At 39.3% G+C, this 22,412-nt stretch overlaps 1 protein-coding gene across 1 annotated transcript in view; it reads right to left on the bottom strand.

Annotated features, from left to right (window-relative positions):
* Positions 1 to 22,412, bottom strand: part of LOC146003080 (sodium-coupled monocarboxylate transporter 1-like) — a 196,058-nt gene that overhangs the window by 10,222 nt on the left and 163,424 nt on the right. The window contains exons 6-7 of the mRNA XM_083141251.1: positions 12,689 to 12,907; positions 8,521 to 8,639 (exon numbers count right to left, since the gene is read on the bottom strand). Of these exons, the coding sequence (XP_082997377.1) occupies positions 8,521 to 8,639; positions 12,689 to 12,907 (338 nt within the window). The remainder of the gene's footprint in view (positions 1 to 8,520; positions 8,640 to 12,688; positions 12,908 to 22,412) is intronic.

Genomic DNA, 22,412 nt, shown 5'->3' with positions numbered 1-22,412 from the left:
TAATGCTGAATCACCGTATACTGCCCGTATCATCTGTAACGATTCGGTAAACGATTTACCCAATTTGTAACCAAACTTATGCTGTAACAACGTTGTTCCATCTTGGTGCGCGTATTTTGTACGTCGCCTGCACACGACCTGCATCTGACGCACGCTTGCCCCGATACCGACTGTAACAGTTGAAACATGCACTGACGGAAAGTTTAGATATAGCTCTTTGCAGTGTTGCCAGAATACGGTACCTTTTTATTTAGTTTGGTTCTTTTTTTTGACAGTTCGGTTTCTTTATGGGCGGACCTTGTACTTCAGTGGATTTCATTCCCTGGAACCAACCAAGGCCGATTCCGTTTAGTTCTTTCTCGTAGTATTTGCCCTAGACAGCAAATCTACTTAGTGTCGGCCTTGCTTCGTAGAAATACAACAATTTTTGGAGATATTTTATATATAATCACAGCCTTTGGAAAGAAGTTTGTAAGCTTTCCTACAGAAGTTCAACCTACATTAATTTTACTCGCGTCTTCAACCCCATCCTCGTTTGACGAACACTTCAGATTTTTGTCCATCTTAAGTAGGACACTGCGAACGTTTTGGGATACCTTATACGGAGGAAGGTCGGTCACAAATAACTGATCTTAGTTCTTCTTTCCAAAATCTCGTGTATATTTCACACAAACTCTCAGCAATGTTGCATAGCAACATATCCATGCATTGGTTTAACATAATTTATTTGCAAGTGAGACGCAAAAATGCCACTGACTCATGCCGAGCGCATCCACCTGAAAAAAATTAATGGTAGGAAATCATTGACTTGCGTCTGATTCTCGAAGGTCGCCACATCGAGCCATTTCATTTCCAAAGTGAGATTCCCTACGTTTTGGGAACGTTTGGTACACCCTGTAGAATTATTTCCACGTGTTTTTGTACCAGGCAGCAATAACGTGGAAAGGGGGACATTTACTTTCCTGCAGACGTTTCTCCCGTTTTTGGAAAAGGGAGAGGGGCATTTCAAATTTTCGAAAACATGTTTTGCAATGATGTTCCGTCCAAAATAGTGTTTCGTTGCATTGATTTAAATAGGAAGAAAATCTCTCAAAAAACAAAAGAAAGATGACCGTACATCGATCGAAGTAATGTAGGAAGACATTACCTTCCAAAAAAGGTAATGAAGGAAGAACCTCGTAAAAATGTATGTACAACACCAGCAATGCCAACCATTTTCACCCGTTCCTGTCAATAATGGCATTTTCTTGGAAGTGGGCGCACACGCTTGACGAAGACTCACAAGTGGGGACACGCAGATTGATGTTCAGCCACTTTGCTTCAATGATGGAATTAGATATCTCAATAAAGTTGTAAAGATGTTTTCAGCAGTGATTATGAACAACGAGAAGTGGCGTGTAACATCACAGAGAATACTTTGAGATGTTTCGATAACATCTACCTCGAAATTGCTTTCGTTTTCCTTCTACCCTGAAACTTCTGTTGTGACGTAGTAACTGTTAAGTGTTTTTTTTTTCAACATAATTGCACGAATAACATAAAAAATAACGCCCAAGCAATTGCGAAACGTTGTAAGTGTCCTTTCATCCATTTCACGTAAACATCGCTCATCCTTATTGACGATTAGCCACAAGTGATATTCTCCACTCCACAATGGATTTTTTTTTTAATCTACAATTGAAGAATCGCTGCTTATCTCTTCATGATCGTGGTTTCCAAAGATGATGATGAAGTCCGTAGTTGGTACAGAGTATCTGAGGATAATTCTGGAAGTTTTCTCCATCAAAATTTCTGATATTTCGCCATTCTTCTGTGTTACAGGGCCACAGGGCCGGAGCACAGGTACTGATAATACGATTACAATAACGACAGAATATTCTTGCTTGCATGGTTGTTTTATATACACTGGCTGACAAAAAAAGTGAAGCACCCAGAAGGAGTGGTCGAAGACTACTCCATTTCGGTATACATGCATGCCATTGATGTGTGAGTAAATGATTAGATGTACAAGAATCTGCAATGTGCAGAACGCCCACCAGAGGGCATTTGTGACGTCACCTCCTGTTGCTGATAAGGCGGGATCAGTCACCTGCTGTGAGTCAGACAGTGCAGCACGAAGTTCAGAGAGGAAAACGAAGCACCGGCGATGCCTCGCAGACGCGTTAGACAGCCGATCCAGCAATTGACAGCATTTGACAGAGGCCGCATTGTGGGACTGCATGAGGCGGATTGGTCGTATCGGGCAATTGCCAGGCATATGGGCTATTCAGATGTCACAGTGGCCTGATGTTGGAATCAATTGGTACATGAAGGCACCCATGCACGTCGTGCAGGTTCAGGTCGACCAAGAAACACCACCCCGAGGGAGGACCGTTGTATGGCGCTCCAAGCAGTGCGGGATCCCACAACTTCGGCACCCGTTATCTGAGAACATGTACTGGACACTCGACAACATCCTGTGAGTTCCCGCACAGTGTCTCGACGACTCGCATCCGCTGGATTCGGGCCCTACCGCCCCATGCGCCGGTTGCCGTTGACACCACAACACCGACGCCTGCGGTTGGTGTGGTGCCGTGCTCGGGAGGCATGGACAGAGGACGAATGGCGTCGCATCATGTTCAGTGATGAGTCCCGCTTCTCCATGACATCCGATGACCATCGTGTGCGGGTGTGGTGGCGTCGAGGGCAGAGGGCACATCCTGCCTACATTGTGGAGAGACACACAGGTGTGACCCCTGGCATCATGGTGTGGGGAGCCATTGGATATGCGTTCAGGTCACCTCTAATAGTGCTTCGGCAGACTTTGACGGCACAGCGAAACGTCACAGACATTCTGCATCCACACGTCCTACCCCTTATGGCACAGCACCCTGGGACAGTGTTCCAACAAGATAATGCACGCCCACACACAGCCCATGTGTCTATGGACTGCCAAGAGCATGTTGAGGTCCTCCCGTGGCCAGCACGATCCCCGGACCTCTCCATCATTGAACATGTGTGGGATGACATTGGACGGGGACGCAGTCCTAGTGCCAACCTGCGGGATCTGGAGGGACAGCTGCAACACCTGTGGACGAACGTGCCTCAGGAGAGGATCCAAAGGCTGTTTGACACTATTCCGAACCGCATAAGGGCATGCATTGTGGCCAGAGGGGGTGCGACACCCTACTGACCTGACGTCATCATTCCACCTGTAACTGCCAACGACCTTGACTCTTGCATCCTATATTGTAATCAGTTCAATAAAGGTACATGGACTTTCAGCATATGTAGTTTCATTCACGTCCAACCACTCCTTCTGGGTGCTTAACTTTTTTTGTCAGTCAGTGTAATTTGGAAAATTAAAGTATTTACTTATTTTTTGATACGTTATTTTCATTTTCCTGTCCAGAAGTATGACTCAGTACCTTATATTTTATTTTGAATTTTTAATATTTTCTACTATGACAAAGTGGTTTTGTCTGTTGTGATAAAATACATAATATTTATATCATTTTCCTTAATTGAACCGATCTTAAATTAGGAGAAAACTTTATCTTCAATATAAAGGTTGTACTTATTCAGAAAACTTCGTAAATAATAATTTATTTTTAGTGGTTTAAAAGTGAACATCTTTTGTACTTCTTTTGCAGTCTCTACGGATTTAATTATGTAATTTTCCTTTCATGGTATATTGTGTGTTTTATTGGCTATGTTATGACATCTTGAATGGTTATCATGAAGTCATCTGCTTATGGGTATTAAGAATCGGATTTTACCCATTAACTTGTACAATACTTGTTAACGCTGTCTTGTGCATTTACCATTAATTTATTTTTCGAGCAAGATTATCTTAAATGTTATATGTAGTATCATCATCATCCAGGTTTAAGGATGTGAGTTATTTTAAGAGCATCAATGATGACAGGTTTGAAAAGAGGGAGCTGCTCTTTGGAAATTCAAAAGAGTTTATATTTGACGATATATATGCGAGGCATGTTTAAAAAGTAATGATAAGTTGCACATATTTCAGAAGAACGAGGTCAAATTTGTTAACAGACCACCCGTCTCACACACATTGTGCATTTCCAAGATAAGTAGTCGATGTCCGCTTCTTCCTTTACCTTTAAAAAAATTCAGCATTCTCCACTCCAATGTAGGTACACTGTGTATGGTATTTATTTTTCATGAGAATAATTTTAAAGTCTCTTAATAGGAAGAGTAACTTGGGCATGATGTGAACTGTAGGAGTCATGGACGTATCCAGCGGTAGGTCAAGGCGCACTTCCTACATTGAAAAACAAATGGTGAAAAATTAATCTTTTCATTGTGCTTGTTAGGGTGGAAATAAAATAACTGTTATTCTCGCCGACCTCCGTGGCGGAGTGATTATCACAGCGCCCTATGACGCCAGGAGCCTCGGGATCGAGTCCCTTCATCAATTTCATCATATCGTATCACGCAGAAGGCGTGAATCCCACCCAGGACCCCCGGGCGTCATAAATTGATAAGCAAATCACTTCGTCAAGGGGTTCGGCCAAAGCGCTGGCAGTTAGCTTCTTACAAGCAGATTACGCCAGCGACAGTCAGTGGAGTTGTAAAACTCCGCTGACACGGTATAAGGCCGGAAGAATATGTAGTAGAGTAAAATCAGCTTTATCCACAAAAAGCACCGTTGGCGACAAACGCGGTCTCATCAACGGTTTTAACTATTAGAAGTTCGAATTCCATTTAAATAGTTCGCGTGAGAATAGCTCAGTCTCAGTTGCTTTCAGTTTTATCTCCGATGTAGTAATTGCGATAGAGCTCAGTAGTTGTTGTTAGCGAAGAAAAGAGTTGTCGTCGGAAAATATAGTTAGAATAACGGGACTACGCTAGTGTTTGGAGCACAGAGTTGCGCTTTCTAGAACGTTTTATTTCAGTGTAGGACCACATCGACTAGGACCAGCGGAGAAGAGTATTTCAACAGAACTACAGGTACGAACACTCCTTTATCATGCCCTCACTTTGCCTGTCCAGTGAGTAGAAGTGTTTTCTATTAAATGTTTTGGGTGTTCCATCATTTATCTGGGGTGTCACATCTTACCCTTTGTGTTCCTCTTGCTAAGCAGGCGAGTTGCTTCAGGCTGTCGTAGTCTTAAGTAACGATCTCCCAAAATCTACCTTGGATTTTGTACGATATCATCACTCATCCACACCGCTGCGATTAGCAAGAGGTGGCAGTCAAGCAACGCTGAATAACAAGAATCAAGTCAAATTAGATTTTATTATCTTTTCGAATAACTCAAAATAAAGCATTGCCCTCCCTGAAAAGGTATTGTTCCCTCCTCGGGAAAAGTGTTGTTTGTCCCATTGAAAAACTGTTTGTTCCCCTACCCTTCTGGCAAAAGTCTGGGTACGCCCATGGTTGTATATGTTGAAAAGTTGCGTTCCTTTATCCTTCATGGCAGTGTATGCAATACGAGGTACATGAGACGAGGTTGTTCTACCCAAGAATAAAGTCATCACTTTTTAGCCTATGGGCATTTCTCCGTAACTGCTGGCATCAGATTCACATTTTTCTACAACTGTTCTTTGGAATTGTATACCTTCTAAAAATTGAAACACGAGTACATCGTCGTCGTCGCCTTGTAATCAAGGGGTCCCTAGTTCGATACCCGGTGGAGGCGCATAGTGGTTCAGATTCCACTTTAAACTGTAGGTCCAGTCCCCATTAGCCTTACTGTGCATAACATGGACTTAAAACACTAAATCAACCAACCAACTAGTACCACGTACCGATCCAAGCAGATTTTTGAGCTTCTTGGCTGTTGGTGCCCATTTGCTTCAGTTGCATCGATTCCTGTTTCGATTCAAAGTCACTCCAATGAGTCCATGTTATAGCATGGGACGATTTTTTTTTTTTTTTTTTTTTTTGTCCGCTCTTGTAAATTCAAAATTTTGAAGATATTGCGACCTCCTTTCCTAATAAAAAACAGTGAAGTTTCGAGGAACCAGGACTAAAATTCCTTCCTCGACCCTTAATATCATACAAATGAAAATGTCGTTATTATTCATATCACAATATCTTGAATTGTCCAAGATAGAACAGCAATGTAATCACATAATGTATAGAGTACAACACACATAAATTTGCCGTTGCGTACATACCAATTTTCGTTTCGTCTCCCTCTCTCTTAGTATCACGTATCTCTTAGTATCTTAGTATCACCCTGCTCGAAATCCTTCGCTATTGTTGCCATATTGTCATTCCATTCCTGGACACACTCGCGCAAACATCATTGAAAACAACTGAATAGCGCACCAGCTCGCGGTTCACGACGTTCGGCAGGGACGGTAATGTGGCAATATAGCACGGCGTAGTGGTTGCTTCTTTTATGCAGTGCATGTTCATTGGCTAGCTAGTAATTAGTGTTGCCAACTGTAATAATGAAGCACTATTTCTGTCACGGAAGGGGAAAGTCAGGTAAAATGACGGTGAGTTTTGTTGGATTGGATGCACCATATTTTTATTTTATACTAAGTATTTTACCGGTTTGACGTTGTGTGCGTGTATTGCGTGTGTGTATGTAAAAGTGTGTGTTTGTTAATGAACGTTAAATTCCATAATGCCTTCAGTTCTGTCAAAGTTGAAATCAAAAACCTTACATAGCCAAGCTCGGGAAATTCTAAGCAACGTGCACGAGTTCATGAAGGAGGAAGCCAGTGAAGGTGTTAGCATCCCAATACAGCATTTTGGCAAGAGAGCAGCGGCTGCGACTGGAGTTCCTGAACGAACAATCAGGGCTATCATGAACGAAAGACAATCTCTTGAGATGTCAGAAGGCCCCTCCACATCATTCCACACTCCCGGGAAAGAACGACAAAGACCAGCGACCAAATCGTCAGTGGACGCTTTCGATGTAAACGTTATCCGTAGGCGCATATACGACTACGCTCTGCGTGAAAACGAAGTGCCGACATTGAAAAAATTGCATGTCAAATTACAGGCGGACATACATTTTGCGGGAAGTCAAGAGAGTTTGCGACGTTTGCTGCGAAAGATGGGATTTAGGTGGAGGAAGAGGAGGCTGTCATTTTTGCTGCTTAATGCGATGCATATTGTTTTCTGTGTTAAAATTGCCATGCTTTGATGGGTGACCAAGTTCATTGCAGGGCCGGCGGAAGATGAGGGCGAACCGTGTCACCGGCCAGGGCGGCAAAATTTGAAGAGAAGAAAAAAATAAGCCTATTGAAAACTGTGGTCGAGCGAGATATTCTTTTGCGCTTAATAGTATTGAAATAGCATAAGCAGTCTCATTATTTATTTTATATTTTGATGTTTTACTTAGGAATATATTGATTTTCAATTTCCCGTTGCTGCGTAATGGCGGGGGGGGGGGGTTCGAAATGGAGCGGCATCTACCGCCACCGCCCAGGCGCCCAGGGAGGCAAAATGACTAGCGCCAGCCCTGGTTCATAGCAAAAGAAAAAGCCGCGCAGCTTATCATCTAGTGGCAGTATATGTACTTGTTACTGACGTGGAGGCCGGCATCGTTTGTAAATGTAGAACAAAGGCAACCGACTTTCGCCGATTACAGAGAGGAAATAATAATACTGCTTGAGGAGGAGTGTTGTGGTCCAATTGTCGCGGTTTAACACGTTGGCATGTTGTTATCTGCCGTTGCAGTTCCGTACCAGTGTATACGGATTTTGGGAGTGAACAGTTAGAACGCCACCAGTGCATTAATGCAATGAAAAATAATATTTTTTTATTTTGTTTGAAATCACTCAAATAAGGAATCGTATGAAGAAGTCTTCTTTGCAGCATTTTTGGTAATTTTACGTATGTGTTAGTTCATATTTTGCGAATTTTTAGTCCATATGTATGTAGCTAAGCTACATACAAAGCCACTTGTTAGTACATATTAATCCTAGTCCTGGTATAATGCATGACGTTTAAAACTCAACGTTAGATAGACCTGAATTCTTTAATTTTCTTGTTGTACGTAACAGCTGTGCATCGGCGCACTGCAGCGATTTTTCTATCTGCTCCATTAGCAACACTGCTTCTTTAGTTCTGTCGCGCATCGCACGGCAGAAATATCTGTGCTGGACTCTACCCGTAAAAACCGCTTCTAAAGTCATACTTCACCAGGCTAACATAGTTCAAGAAGGACCCGAACAGATGGCAATTAAAATATTCAATAACCTACCAAATGATATAAAAGCAGAAAATATAACAAGGTTAAAAAAATGAAAAAAGTAATATTAAACGAGGAATATTATAGAGTTAGTGAATACTTAAATTGTAAATTATAGAAATTTTGTAACTATATATATTTTTCTGAACTGTACTGAACCCTCCAAATACCAATGTATATGGTTTATATGGAATAATAAATTCATTCATTCAATCATACTAGTCACGAGTATAGAAATACACACTACAGAGCATACCTTCATTGTAACGCTATTAGAACTACAAGATGCATACAACAATGCTAGATTGCAAATAAGCATAACAATTAATGTATATTTTGGAAGAAGAAGTATATGTACCAATGGTTTTCGTCACCCTGAGTTGGGCTGTGCTTCCCATGCCTTTGAACTTCGGAATGTTCTTCAGGAAATCTTCCCATGCGATTGCGGCGAGGGCGTTTAACAGCGAAGACACTGAACTGGAATAGATAACAAAATTATTAGAACTTCTTTATTCATTGGCATAGTTCAGGCTGTAGATGCTCTATGCCACTTAGCCCATAAAACTTGTACAATCAAAAATATAAACCTGCCAATGCAGATATAAGAATTCATCGTCATTGTCCATCTTTTGTTAATTTATGTATTCTTAAGTATGCTATTTTTAGTTATATTTAATTGTTTTAATTTCTAACCACTCCTTGATTTATTAAATATAACCAACGTTTCAGAGACTGGGTCTCTACTTTGTTATGTGGCCAAATGCCGATCGTCTCCAACACAGGGTTTGTTTTGGGGAAGGAGTCAATATGAGTAGTAAGATCGCAAAGTGGAAGAAACCAGACTGTCTAGGAGGACTACCTAGTGATGTGCTGGGCAGACTGATTTGATGAAGTGACTTTCACAATTTGTTCATTCTCTATGTCTCGTCGCTTCCATCTTCATTTCACACGTCTTCATCGATTGCCTGCCATTCTTCATCTTCCTGCTTGGCGAATTTAATGGAAAGCAATGCGTACTGTATCCCCTTGTCCATAGGAGACGACTTGAGTTTATAAAAGGTGAGAACATCGTTATATCACAAAGAACGAAAACGTTCCAGTAAAGTAACATTTCAATAAAGTCCAAATAAAATACCAGAGTTCCATAGACAAGAATGTTTATCAGACAAATCCGCGCTGGATAAACTTGCCATTGAAATTTGCTGCTACGGAATATCAAACTAGGAACATATTGATTACAAAACGATAAGAAATATAACGAAAGTAGACGCAATCAGAAGCCAGCCCACCGTTATGATTTTTCGGGATGCAGCCAGTATCTGCTTAAAAAGGGCTATCCATCCACTTCACACCAGACGAGTTGCTAGCTTTTTCCTTATTTGTAAAAAAAAAAAATAGGAGATTGTTCCCGAACTACTTTTAATAAACAATATTTTTTTTAAATACACAGTGTACGTATATGAACATAATAAAATAAGTAAAATGCAATTGAAGGTACAATTCCTATATTTTCCTGCTTGTCCTCATGCGTATGAATGGGTTCTTGTGTATTATATATGTACGTATATAATTTAACGGAGTATTATTGTTCACCGCCGGCAAGCTTCACAACGTGTAGAGAGCATAAAGACGAACATTTTTCCTTAATAACACATTGCTCATTGCAAGTGACGGCACCGGAAGAAAAATTAATGGGGTAACAGAAGTGATGTGGAGGGGACAGAAATAGCATCCGGCGTCAGTCACATGTCATAATATAGCCTTAATGCCGTACCATAAAAAGTGTACCACACATATTAAGCCATAATGGAATTTATGTATGTTGTCTTATTTTCTGTACCCACAAGGTGGTCGACCAGGGGACGTCTGGCTCCTGGCGTGTTCACTGCTTGTTGATGTCTAGTTTCAAAGCTGCAAGTTGTCGAGAAACACCATTTTATATCCTGCATGTATGAAATGCTACAGAAGAGTTTTGTGTTTTCCACTGGCATTTATTTTTGCGGTCGTTAACAGTGCAGTCGTCGCGTGAGGAAAAACTCTTGTCATTGAGAATATTATCCATTATTGATCAATACGTCTCTAATTATACAGCGATAATGTCCTTTTTGAAGTATTCTGGTTCACTTCACAAAGCAAATCATAAGTTATTTCACTTGACACATGTGAGTGTTCAGTGGGAAGGAAATTCTAAATCTAGTGCTTTACATAATGTGATGAAACCAAGCAAAAATACACATCTTAGGATCTTACTATTTTTATTTTGTTTTCCAAAAATTTCGAAAATAGATTTTTGGTGATATGGACATATAGTTATAACAGATTTTAGAAACACGTACTCTATGTACAAAAATGCTACGTAACCGAAAACACTCCCATCAATGGTCGCGTGGATCACTATTGTGCTCCACTGAAATATTAACTCTGATAAGTCAACAATTGATACATTTCAAATAACGGATGAACGAACATAGTCCCTGGACTGTTCCAGGAATGTAGGCTGGGAACCAAGGTCCAGAGTGTTGCCGAATTGCAGCAGGACGTGAAAATATACGAGTGGGTCACTATTGTGATCCCCGAGACCACTGCAGGTTTAAGCAATTATACAATATCACACCAACTCAGACGCTGCCAGGCTGATGTCACTGATGTTAACTTTTTCCATCGAAGTATGCATTAGTTACCATACGGTCATGTGGTACTCACAGCATTTGACGCTTTTCCATGAAAGAAAACTATAGCTATTCACACTCCTTGCCTAGCTTTGCAAAAATCGCTACAAATGTTATGTTTTCTTCTCTTTCAGACAGAAATAATAAATGTCAGTGAGAATCGTAAATCTGTGTCATGTGAAGTACAGGATGACGATGGTCACTGACATGTATTATTTGTCTTGGAGAGAGGAAAAATTGTTTTGCTCGCTGTAGACAAACTGTGTGGTCAGTCAATGTAAGGAACACTATGCAGTGCAAAACTAACAATCCCCATCTTTAATGTGAAAACATTAAATAAGATTTGCAGCATGGACCATCTAAATTGATAATCCGAAATATCTCACAAGCTAAGCGTTTTCGAAAAATGTCTCAAATGAAAGTTAATTGACTTTAATGGGAAAAGCGAATGTCGTGAGTCACTCAATATTTTTTTTTGTTTCATATTCGTATTGCACGTACAAAAATTAACAACTCTTCCAGAAACCATTTTTCTATTGAGTGCGTAGTTTAACATATATTTGAAAAGTAAAATTTGATAACGGAAATTCATACTATTTCATAAGAATCTATTTCTTTATTCCAAAATCACAGCACGCTACGACGACAAGGGTCCCAGGTTCGAATCCCAAACTGTTCTTTGTGGGTGTCCGTCCATTCATGAATTTCATCATAACCATCACTAGTGCTCATCTTCCCGATGACCCAAAGTGACAAGAAGTGAAGTAAAATAAACCAAATCACTAAATCCAAAACAAAAATACACAGCTGTGGCAACGGTGATGATGCTATATCTCGTGGCTGTATCCACATACAACAATTTTTTTATTCCTTTTTAGAGCTCGCTCGTATTGAAGCCTTAACGAGCAAAGGCTATTAAGGGAAGTTTGCTCCCTTCATGTCCTCTATGTAAAGTCAACGTTTCTGGATATTGCATGCCTTGTGTACACGGTGTCTAAAAATCATGATCTTTATTTTTAAAAAATCATTTTTGTTGATTTTTTATTTAAATCGATTTCTTTAAAAAAAAACACTTAAAATTGTTTGTATGTTTTTTTCGGCAAAATACATATCGATATATGTTTTTATAGAAAGCCTTTTTTCTAGTAAACGGCCCTGTAAATTACATATTTGAACAGTTTGATTAAAGCAATTAAAAAATTACGTATATGTAAATAAACATTTTTCTGTTTCTGATACTGTATCCACTATAGAAATATTTATTGAGTATGTTAATGAAACTATAATAATTTTTAGTAAATTTTCTTCCATTTCTTCCAGTGATAATAAACATTCTGGATCTGCTCTATAAGTCTAACTTAAAATATTAAATTAAATATTTTTATAGTCTTTGTGGCCGAATTTTGGAATTTTTTTTATTGGTAGTTTCAAAATACCACCTGCCATGTTTATTTTCAGTTTAATGATAATGACATTATTTATGGTTTGACATGATTAGTATTTTGTATACTTTTCTACACAAAATGTTTGTTATTCTTGCCTATAAAGATTATTAATTTTTAATCAAGAGAAATATATGTTTACATTTCACTTCGTATGAGTTTCACACCATCACTACATGTATTTTATTTCTTGCCTTTTTGTTTCTTAGAGGCTAATAAACACCATTTAATGATTACGAGAATAATGTACTTTCATCAAAAGTGATTGTGATATCTACAAAATACTTATGCACATTATTGTATAAATTATTTAATTAGAATGATTTAAATAGCGATTTCAATCAACCTGTGTACCATCTGTACAAAAATGTTTAACCACTTAAGGACGACACTTCACAATTTGGACTTACGGTACCTGAGAGCTCCACTGAAGAGACTGGCGACGAACAGCCCCAGCATTCCTGGCAGGAAGGAGAACTTGTGGAGCACGAAGAAAGGTACTATCTCGTCCTTCTTACGGATGAAGCCAGCAGTCAGAGGGTCACAGTCTGCGTAATTGGCGAACATCACGATGCCCGCAATCCACGCCAGGCACACGATGAAGGTAACGAGGGGTGTGTTGAGGAGAAGGGACCTAGAATACATTTAATAACTTCAGAAACGAGAATTTTGTAAAATACAAAGATTTAGCTTTCAATGTATATACATATTTCAAACTAATCACATTAATTGAATATTAGCAAGCATTATATTTTTTTTTTAAATTAAGGTTGTTGTTTTTTTCCTTGAGGTTCTCTGACTGGTAGAATGCTCAAAATCCTTTGATTTCAGTGAGTCAAGCAAATTATGTAGACTGAATAAATAATACTGAAAGGTGTTCAAGCTATATTGAATACAGCTGACAAGCACTGGTGTAGTTTCGTAGGCGATATGGAGACTACTGCCCAGAACCAGAAATTAGCCCCAAAATCTCCAAACGCCTATGAGCTCATCTAATAGAAAGCCAGAAGACCCATTCAGAGTTAAGTGGTTGGCTGTGCTAGCCGACAGGAGCAACGGAGGTAGAGGGTTTAGGTTGGCTCACGGTCTATAAATAGTGGTTCTTCGTAAGTGCAATAACACCGGAAAATGGTAATTGTTGCAAAATATTTTAATCTATGTGCAGTGGTATGAACTAAACACATTTCTCATACATTCGAAATCGCAAAATAGCGTGAATTAGGCATAAAATGCGAATTGTATTTTTCACAAATTTTAACATATTTTGTGCTTTAAAAAAAACCACGCGAACACTCATTGTGTTCTGAGCTTTAAAAAATGTACCATATTTACGCGTTTATAACGCGCACGTTTTTCAAAATTCTATCCATAAAACCTATGGTGCGTGTTATACATGAAAAATTTGCGACAACTACATGAAACCACGTGTAAACGGATGTTTGCCATGGTTTTTCACTTTCTATCGGAACTTTTCTGTATCACCGAGCAAAGCTTCTGTGTTCTAGCCCTGAATTGGGTGCACATCTACCGCCATGCTGGAGCCTTAACACCCATATTTGTCGCGCAATAAATGGAAAATAATTTCCTCAGAAAATCATTTCCAATACATGATTCACGAAGAGGGGTATGCCAAGTGACTTGTATGTGAAAATACTATATTGAAAGAACAATGAAGGTGTATACTTATCAGGAAAAATGTGCTAAAAAAAAAGATGCAAAGTTTGGGAAAATAACACGAAAAAGTGATGAAAATTTCACCACCTTGAGATAAAACATAAAACCTTAAACCCCAGGTCCCTATCTTTAAGAAAACACAAAGAAAACTATGTTACAATGCTAATATCCACACTTCTGTAGACCGAACTGTTACAATAACATTGTTGTGCTATTCTTAATAGCTGTATGTAGCAATATCGTCACTTTTTCCTACCTGGCTACAAAAATATAGATAAATTTGTCTTTACAGTCGTAACTTTTATGATTAAAATTGCATGATTTTCGAACATTTATGTTCCTCATCGTTCCTACCGCAATAAGGCACTTTTTAAGGTACCTGCAAGTCTGTCTAGGAATTTACCCTTCGCTCCTCTTTTCGTGAGCAAAAGATTCTGATAGTCACTAAAGTGGTTTACACCACCAACCCTGAGACCTGTAAACAAACAGTCTCACCGATTCGATGTATCACTGAACACGGAGACCTTCCCGCACGCATAGAACTCGCCATGCTGAAAGTGGCTTCCTTGCTGTTCACAGGATTAATTTTAGAAAATAACCAATGTTATAATATATCAATATGTACAGAAATTTCTAAGCTCATTGAAAGTTACAATGCATATTCCTACAAAATGTTCACACTTATCTTGCCTTGCCATGTCACCAAGTTATTTTACGAAGTGCACTATATTTGTCGGAACAAAAATCGTTATTAGGATGCTTGTCAACGTTTCTAACAGCAATAAATTTACGAACTTTCTTTGTCTTGTTTTGATCATCCTCATCAATATATTTATTGGACTTACAGCATTGCATATGGCTGTTTATGCCCATTATATATTTTATTTCATAAGATACAATTTACATAAAATCTACAAACAAATTACAAATACATTCCTATCTATATCAAACCTTAGAAATATGCATTACCATGTTATATAATTTTGTCTAAAAAAATGAAAGTAAAATATATTCAATTCGCTTGCAAGAAAGAAGCCAAATTTATGGGAAATGATTACTGGTGCAAAGAGTTAACCATAAAGGTGAAGCAATAAGTACAAAGGAAAGAGCATTGGGTTTAGAGCGAGACGTCATTTGCGGCAGCGTATCCCATACTACAAATTGGCCGTTGTTTTACCTTACGTAATGAATCCTGTAACAACGCTGGATTTTCGTGTGGATTATTTTACTTCTATGAGTTTGCAATGCTTTCTGCATGCAGGTGGTTTTGTTTATAGAAGGTCTCACGGTTGGTGATTTGAACTTCAGTCGTGGTAAACAAAATTCTCTGTTTATCCTTAATAAAAGTTTTATTCTTCGTACTCACTTTCAACAATTTACAAGTTCAAACTCCGCATCGGTATTATTATACATTGTTCCACACTTCTGTTACCTGTTGCTATGCTATTGTGAGTCTCTTGATAAAATTTATCATTTTGTAATTTTTTGCCATGTTGATATCTACAGGTTAGTCTTTATCATTCTAACACTAAACGCACGGCCATGAAATTAGGTGGGTGTCCGAAGTTCGAGCTGTTGCCACGTCGGAGCATAACCCCGTGTGTTCGGAGGTTTAAGAGAATGAAAGATCTCGTTGTAGAGTTGGTCTTTGTAATCCATGTGATACATGTTACCCTGCCCCCGTGTCAGGGCAACAGTGTTTCTTTTCCTTATTGAAATATTTATTAATATGTTACTTAATTGGGTAATCAAGAGTAGTTCATATTATTCCATGTATAAATACCATGTAGCTCTCTGTTCTTGCTTCGTGTTACGAACGTTCGAGGAAAAGGCGAGCAGTTTAGCTGTTAAAGATTAAAAATTTTGAAAGAAGGGCCGTTGGCAACAGACGCCAACCAAACGTATATAAACTCCCAGATGAGAGTAGGGGAGGTCGGCTGTTGGAACTGAGACTTGGAAGGGAGAGGCTGTTTTTGCTTCGGTTAGCTAGGACCGGAGGACAGGTCTCCCGAAACGGATGCTGTAAGAGATTGGATTGCCGGGCAAGCTAGTGCCTTGGTATCCAGTTTACAGGTAAAAAGGTAGTTTGTACTGGATGTTATTTTGAAAGTAATTACGGTGCGCCGGGCAGCCTAGTGCCTTGTCACCGTGGAGGTTGAGAAATGTACACGTCGGGCGGCCTAGCGCCTGTTAAGAAGTTTCTTGGAGAAACGCGAGTCTACCTTGTGACAAGCGTACTTCCGATGTAATTCATGAAATGTAAAGCATCCAGGTACAAACAATAGAGATTCAAACATCAAAAATTAGAGTTTTGGCCCGATAAATAATTAGAGAAATGAACGTTCGGAAACGACATGTATATACTCTAAATTTTACGTTAATTAAACTATAGAAATTATCCAAAATTTCCGTTTTTAATTTCACAAAAGCTGGACAAGGTAATTTATCCCCCTATAGCAATAAGGTTTCGCAAAGGTTATCCGTTGTCTCTTGTAGTTAATTATATAATTATGTTGACTTGTAGCAACCCACGTGCATTGTCGTACAAAGAAAGATACCCCTAGACAAATCAGAGCCAAGTACGAAGTGCACAGAACCTCGAGTGCGGAGGTAAAGTGTGGGGAGCCAGGCTAGTAACATACAAACTGACAGTATTTGCTCGAAAGGTCAGGGATGATAACTGTATGCCCCGGAGAGAGGTTGGTCTGACGCTCGAACTAGGCAACGCAGCCCAGTTGACGTTGCCACACAGTGCGCGGGAACCAGCAACTTTTGTCCCGCTCTTGCTTTGCTTTTCCCACATGTGGCACCAGCGCAATTCTGCCCAGCCGCCTATTTTCATGGCCGTGCGTTTAGCTGCCACTGATACTCTAAACAATACATGTCAAACTCGCGGCCCACACCATCCCTTAATGCGGCCCGCCTTGGCCCTGCTTACAATTCATGCATGCAATATTATTTATACACTTGCAGTTATCCCGCAATTTCTTATGACGAAAAACAAGCCCCGACTCAACCGACCTTCCGAAGATTCACCTATTTTTCCTGGGCAGATAAGTTCTGGCATTCTATTAAGGTGAGGGTGTGGTATCGATTAAGCAAATTGTTGACAGTTTAGTTCTGAAGTGCAAGAATATCTTGCTGGTTGGGAGAGGGAAGCGTGCATATTTTCGGTTGCCAATGAGTTAGTTCCACCATTGTGAAGGGTTTGTCTTGAAGGAACGTCAATTTTTTAAAACGTTTCAGACGACCATGTCGATTCCTTAACCTTGTGGTAGTTAAAAAAAAAGAGATATCGAACTGAAATGTATGCTTTTTCAAGTAAAATGGGAAATTGCATACTTTCCTTGTGAAGTAAATAGTGAAGAGCGTGTAAATTTTGTGCCCTCATAAGCGAATTCATTCAGAAATATTTCTTTCTCACTAAATTCAGTTGCCAACCTCCGTGGCAGAGTGGTTAACACAGCGTTCTACGACACCAGGAGTCATCAATTTCATCTAATAATTGCCCATTCTCATCGTCGCTATTAGCTCAAATTGGCAGAAAAGCGACGCTACATAATAAAAATCGAAACAAAATTAAAACAAAAGAATCAGAAATACAGTTGACGAGAGGATTGATGACTTAGCAGGCGATAACAACGAACAGTGAAAATTGTTGGATTTGTTGCATTTTCGCTCGAAATAGATGACAATATATGGACGTCTGTGGGGTAGCTCAGTTAACTCTATTTATTCGTGGATTTGATTCTCATCTAAATGTGACAGAATATCTGCTTGATATAATTTCTCTCCCTAACGCAACAGAATGTATTTTTAAGGAAGTGGAGACCATTTTGCAAAGGTACAGTCTTCCTTCATCTCAGTTAGCAACATATAATTTATAATTGCAGTCATTTTCCAACTTGTCAGGAATATCAGTGGTCAATATGTGAGCCTCATTTAAGTCAATACTTGTCCAAAGTAAATATACTACTTGATGAATTTGAAAAGAGGTTTCAAGACTTCACAGAGTGTGAATGGCAATTTTCTTGTTCACTGCTCTGCTCTTTTCTCTTTTGATGCTGCGAATGCAAATCCGACATCCAAATGGAATATATTGAATTACAATGTGACTCGTATTGATAGAGAAATATCTCGGGGTGGTTGTCTCTAGATCTTTCTCAAATCTCCCAGAGCAGTAACCTCCGATTAGAGACTTTGCTGCTGGAGTTTTAGTGATTTTGGCAGCACTTGCCTTGGTGAACAGCTTTCTCCATTATGAAGATTAATAAAGTAACCCAACGATAAAGAATGACTGACAAATATTTGTTGTCTGCATTAAGAGTTTGCTGCTCACAAAAATATAATGCGGACATTGAGAAGCTAGTTTCTAAAAAAATGTGTCAAAGCTCTGGGAAACGAAACTAGAATTATCCATAGAAGGCTTCTTGCTAAAATGTTTGCACAATTGTAATCAATTTATACAAACCGGGTGGTCCAAAAGTCCCGGAAAGGTCAAGTATAGTGAGAAATACACATCGAATCGGAAAGCAAAAAAATACCTGTTTAATAAGTGAAAGAAAGCTATTCAATGATATCATACTTGATTCCCCACCCCCACCCCCTGGGGGTGGGGCGGGGGCAACTGTGAAATTTGAAATGGAAACCCCTATTTTGTATTGTAGAATCGGATTGTACGTAAGAAAAAACCTGGTTTCTGTACTACATTTCGCGTAACCCAGGAACAACGACGGGGACGTAGTAGTATATTTTTCCTATCAGGGTGCTTGTTTTAGGTGAGTCCTCTCGCCTCTGTGGTGACTGGAACTTTATTACCCGCTCACCACCGCCTTTTCTCCGTTTCCAATGTAGAAAAGCATAAACATCTGAATTGTTTATTGTTTACGTCACGGCCCGATTTGTTTTTCTTCCGCGCTCCCATAGACCGCTCGAAGGCGACTGGTCTGCCCTCTGGCGACTCTATGCGGGCATGCGATTACCTTGACGTGCGTCGGCAGTTCGCTGCTTGAGCAGTTCCCAACCAACAACGATACACACACAGTCGGCTTACTCATCATGCCACCAGGTCGGTTCGGCGTGAGGAGCTGCCTGTAATCTACCACGGTGAAGGCCGCGTGGACTTGAATACTGCGAGGAAATGACGCTACGATTCGACAGAAATAATCGATTTCTGTGGTGGATTTGTTTCTCCGATGAAGCTACCTTTGAGTTGAGCGGATCTGTCAACCAGCATAACATGAGGTATTGGGCCACTGAGAATCCCCACTGGATGAGGGAACATTATACACAGTACCCGCAAAAAGTTAACGTTTGGACTGGAATATTGTGTAATCGTACAGTAGTAATGGCAGCATTATATTCCTACGCGTCAGCAAAAATTTGATGCGGCTGGTGTTATGTTACATCCGGTCGTAGCGGGCCACGAGCGATTTTATTGTTGAGTCAGCAGAACGTGTGTGATCACCTTGAAGACATCGGAAGCGGTGGGGGGAGGGGGTCAATGGATTTGTCACGTTGTTTCTTGATGTATGCTAACCTAACACGTGTTTGTGTGTGTGTAGAGGAAATGCGCGCGCAACCATTGCGTATGATTCAAAGACATGAAGAAATGATTTAAAGATGGCGCCGAAGGTTCTGTACCCCCCGCAAGCTTAGCGGCTAAGGTTATTGCTCTGTAAAACAAGAGGCGTCGAGGGTTCGATTCCTGGTAGAGACAATATTGATTGATTGATAGATTGAGTTCGTTTTTTTTTTAAGTCCGTTTTATGCACGGCAAGACTAATCACGATTGGACCTACAGTTGAAAAGTGGTGATTCGGACCACTATGTGCCTCCACCGAGTATCGAACCTGGGACCCTTTGATTACAAAAGTGTGTTATCAGTCCCGATTAGCACGAACAGATATTCAAAAAGCAAAACAAAATAGCTGATATTGTTGTTTAGTATTCAAAAGGTTTTGGGTTCCAATGCTGGCAAATTTGCAGAATAACATTGATTTGTTTAAAAAGTGAGTTACTATTCCCGATTATTTTTGATACACAAATAGAAAATGGGGTGATTTTGGAGTTTTGCAACCAAGGGGCTAATGTTGGCGTTTTTTTAACGCAGTCCCGATTAACCGTAATGCATAAAGCTGTTTCAACGAATATCGAACCTGGAACCTTTTGATTACAATGCAAAGATTTTACCACTAATGTATGCTATGTTTTAAAACCAAAAATAAATAATAGTATCGAATTTTAAAAAAAAAATGCGTTAACAGTCTCGATTAGCCATTATGCACAAACAGATGTGTTTTGAAACCAAAGGGGGGTCGAGGGTTCGATTACAACTGGGGTATGTGTGTTGAGGAAACTAAAGGTCAACAGGCATGGAAAGTTTTTACTCGCCATCTCAAAATAAGTTTTTGGGCTTGGTACAGGTAGCTTTTTGTAGAAAGCCCCACAACGACATCAACGTGGCTACCATCTGTGGGGGCCTTTTTTTTTTTTTAAGTTGGAGAGGGGCACAAAGCCGTTTGTACCATACAACGTTGCACCGAAGAACCAACTTGTCAACTAGTCACTCACTCCATCATTAAAGTGCACAACATAATATCAGATTTGCACTGATAATAAGCAAAAAATTATAGCGGCTGCATAATTATATTTCAATGACAGCAAATGGTTTCAAATGAATGGTTTTCATTTTTATTTTTTACTAAGTAACAGATTTGGTAATGAAAAGCTTTAACATTTGCATATAATATGAGATTTCTTTTGGTATCCAGTTTGTATGTTGACCAAATCACAGATATACTATTACTAAGGATAGCATTAACTTAATCTAATAAAAATATATTCCACTGCATTACAAAATTAACTCATTCTGTTTTCTGTTGTTTGAATCCATATGGTAAAGTCTCGAAATTTGATGCACATCTTTTTCTTTTGGTATATACCACCTGAAAAACCCTTATTTCCGGCTTACTAACAACGGAATGTGTTTTTGTGCGTACGATTTTGTTCGAGTTGAGTAAAGTTAAAGAGGAGGTGTTGTTGAGAATAGCATTGGTGAGTGATTCGAAATTGATTGTGCTGCTGTTTTTATGGTTTAGACATATGCCTTTCACCTTGCAAACAGTAGTAACATTAGTATTGTCTGGATTTACTACCTCAAATGCATAACTTTTCGGCCCACTGGATGAAAATGCTCTGATATAAGCATTTTTCCCATAGAGTTCTAGTTCATTTGTTAACTCCCCTAGGTAGTCTCCAACAGGCAGATCAACATCACCTGGCCTTTGAATATAAATAACACTATCGGTATCATAGTACAATACATTTTCGCCTAATGTATCCAAATATTCATAAAGCTCTAATCGTGCATGTGTTGTAGTGTATGCTGCAATAACTACATTTACAGTCGATAATGGAAGTGCAGATTCTTCGAGATATTGCCAGTGAACTATCAACATATCTTCATTTATAGGTATAACTTGATGTACTTCAACATTGGGATTTTCTAGTTTATCGAAAAAATCCTTAGGATTGTTGATAATACTAACTTGACCAGGGTTTTCTCTCTGTCCAAATTTACCCCAAAATGAATTCAGCATAAGTTTTGCTAAGCTTCGTAATCCAGGATTAGCACATATTCTGTTTTCATCCAACAACACACCCTCCTTTTCAAAATAGTCAGCTATGTATTTTTTTTTGGATTCTTCATCAATACACCACAATGGCCAGCCGCTTGCTTCAACTTTTGCTTTGAGAAATGTATTGATGTACTCTGCAAAAACACCACCTGATTTTTTTGCAGGATCATATTGTTCAACATTATATTCCCATACCTCATGTAATTCTAAAATTTTGTATTTCTTTTGAACTGCCTTCTGAACTTCATCCACAACCCAGGTTCCAGTTATAGCTCTTTCCCTAGCAGTATGGTTACATTCCGCCTGGTTTATTTCATCGGCACAAGTTCTACATAGAGGGAAAGTTAATTTTGAATTGGTTCGATATGGTAACACAGGATGGTACAGATCTCTCGGTGGAAGTATTGTTGCTTTGACAAGCCCTTCAAAAGAATAAATATCGGGGCATTCTTCCCCCACATAAATTTTCACCGGATGGCCAACTGGAAACTTTTTAACTTTGCAACAATAAGGGTACAGGCTACATACATCCTTATATTGAATTGTTTCAGTTTCTTTCACAGTGTAATGTAGTTTGGTAGCATTAGTTCTACCACCATAAAACGCCTCCCGGGGAATTATGGGGGCTTTAATTGATAACGGATGTTTTTCAACATAATGTTTCATGGTTTTGTTATTTCTCAACTGCTGGTGAAATTCGCACCCCCACATCTCATGGACAATGTAGTTAAGTGCTTTTAATCTGGTAATTTTATTTTCTGTTCTTTCATACCGAAAAGACAAAGTATCATATGGGTCATCATGAAGAGGTTCTGTACGTGAAGT

This window comes from Lepisma saccharinum, chromosome 19, assembly GCF_977018435.1.
Source record: "Lepisma saccharinum chromosome 19, izLepSacc3.1, whole genome shotgun sequence".
NCBI lineage: Eukaryota > Metazoa > Arthropoda > Insecta > Zygentoma > Lepismatidae > Lepisma > Lepisma saccharinum.
This window is presented reverse-complemented; position numbering and strand designations above follow the sequence as displayed.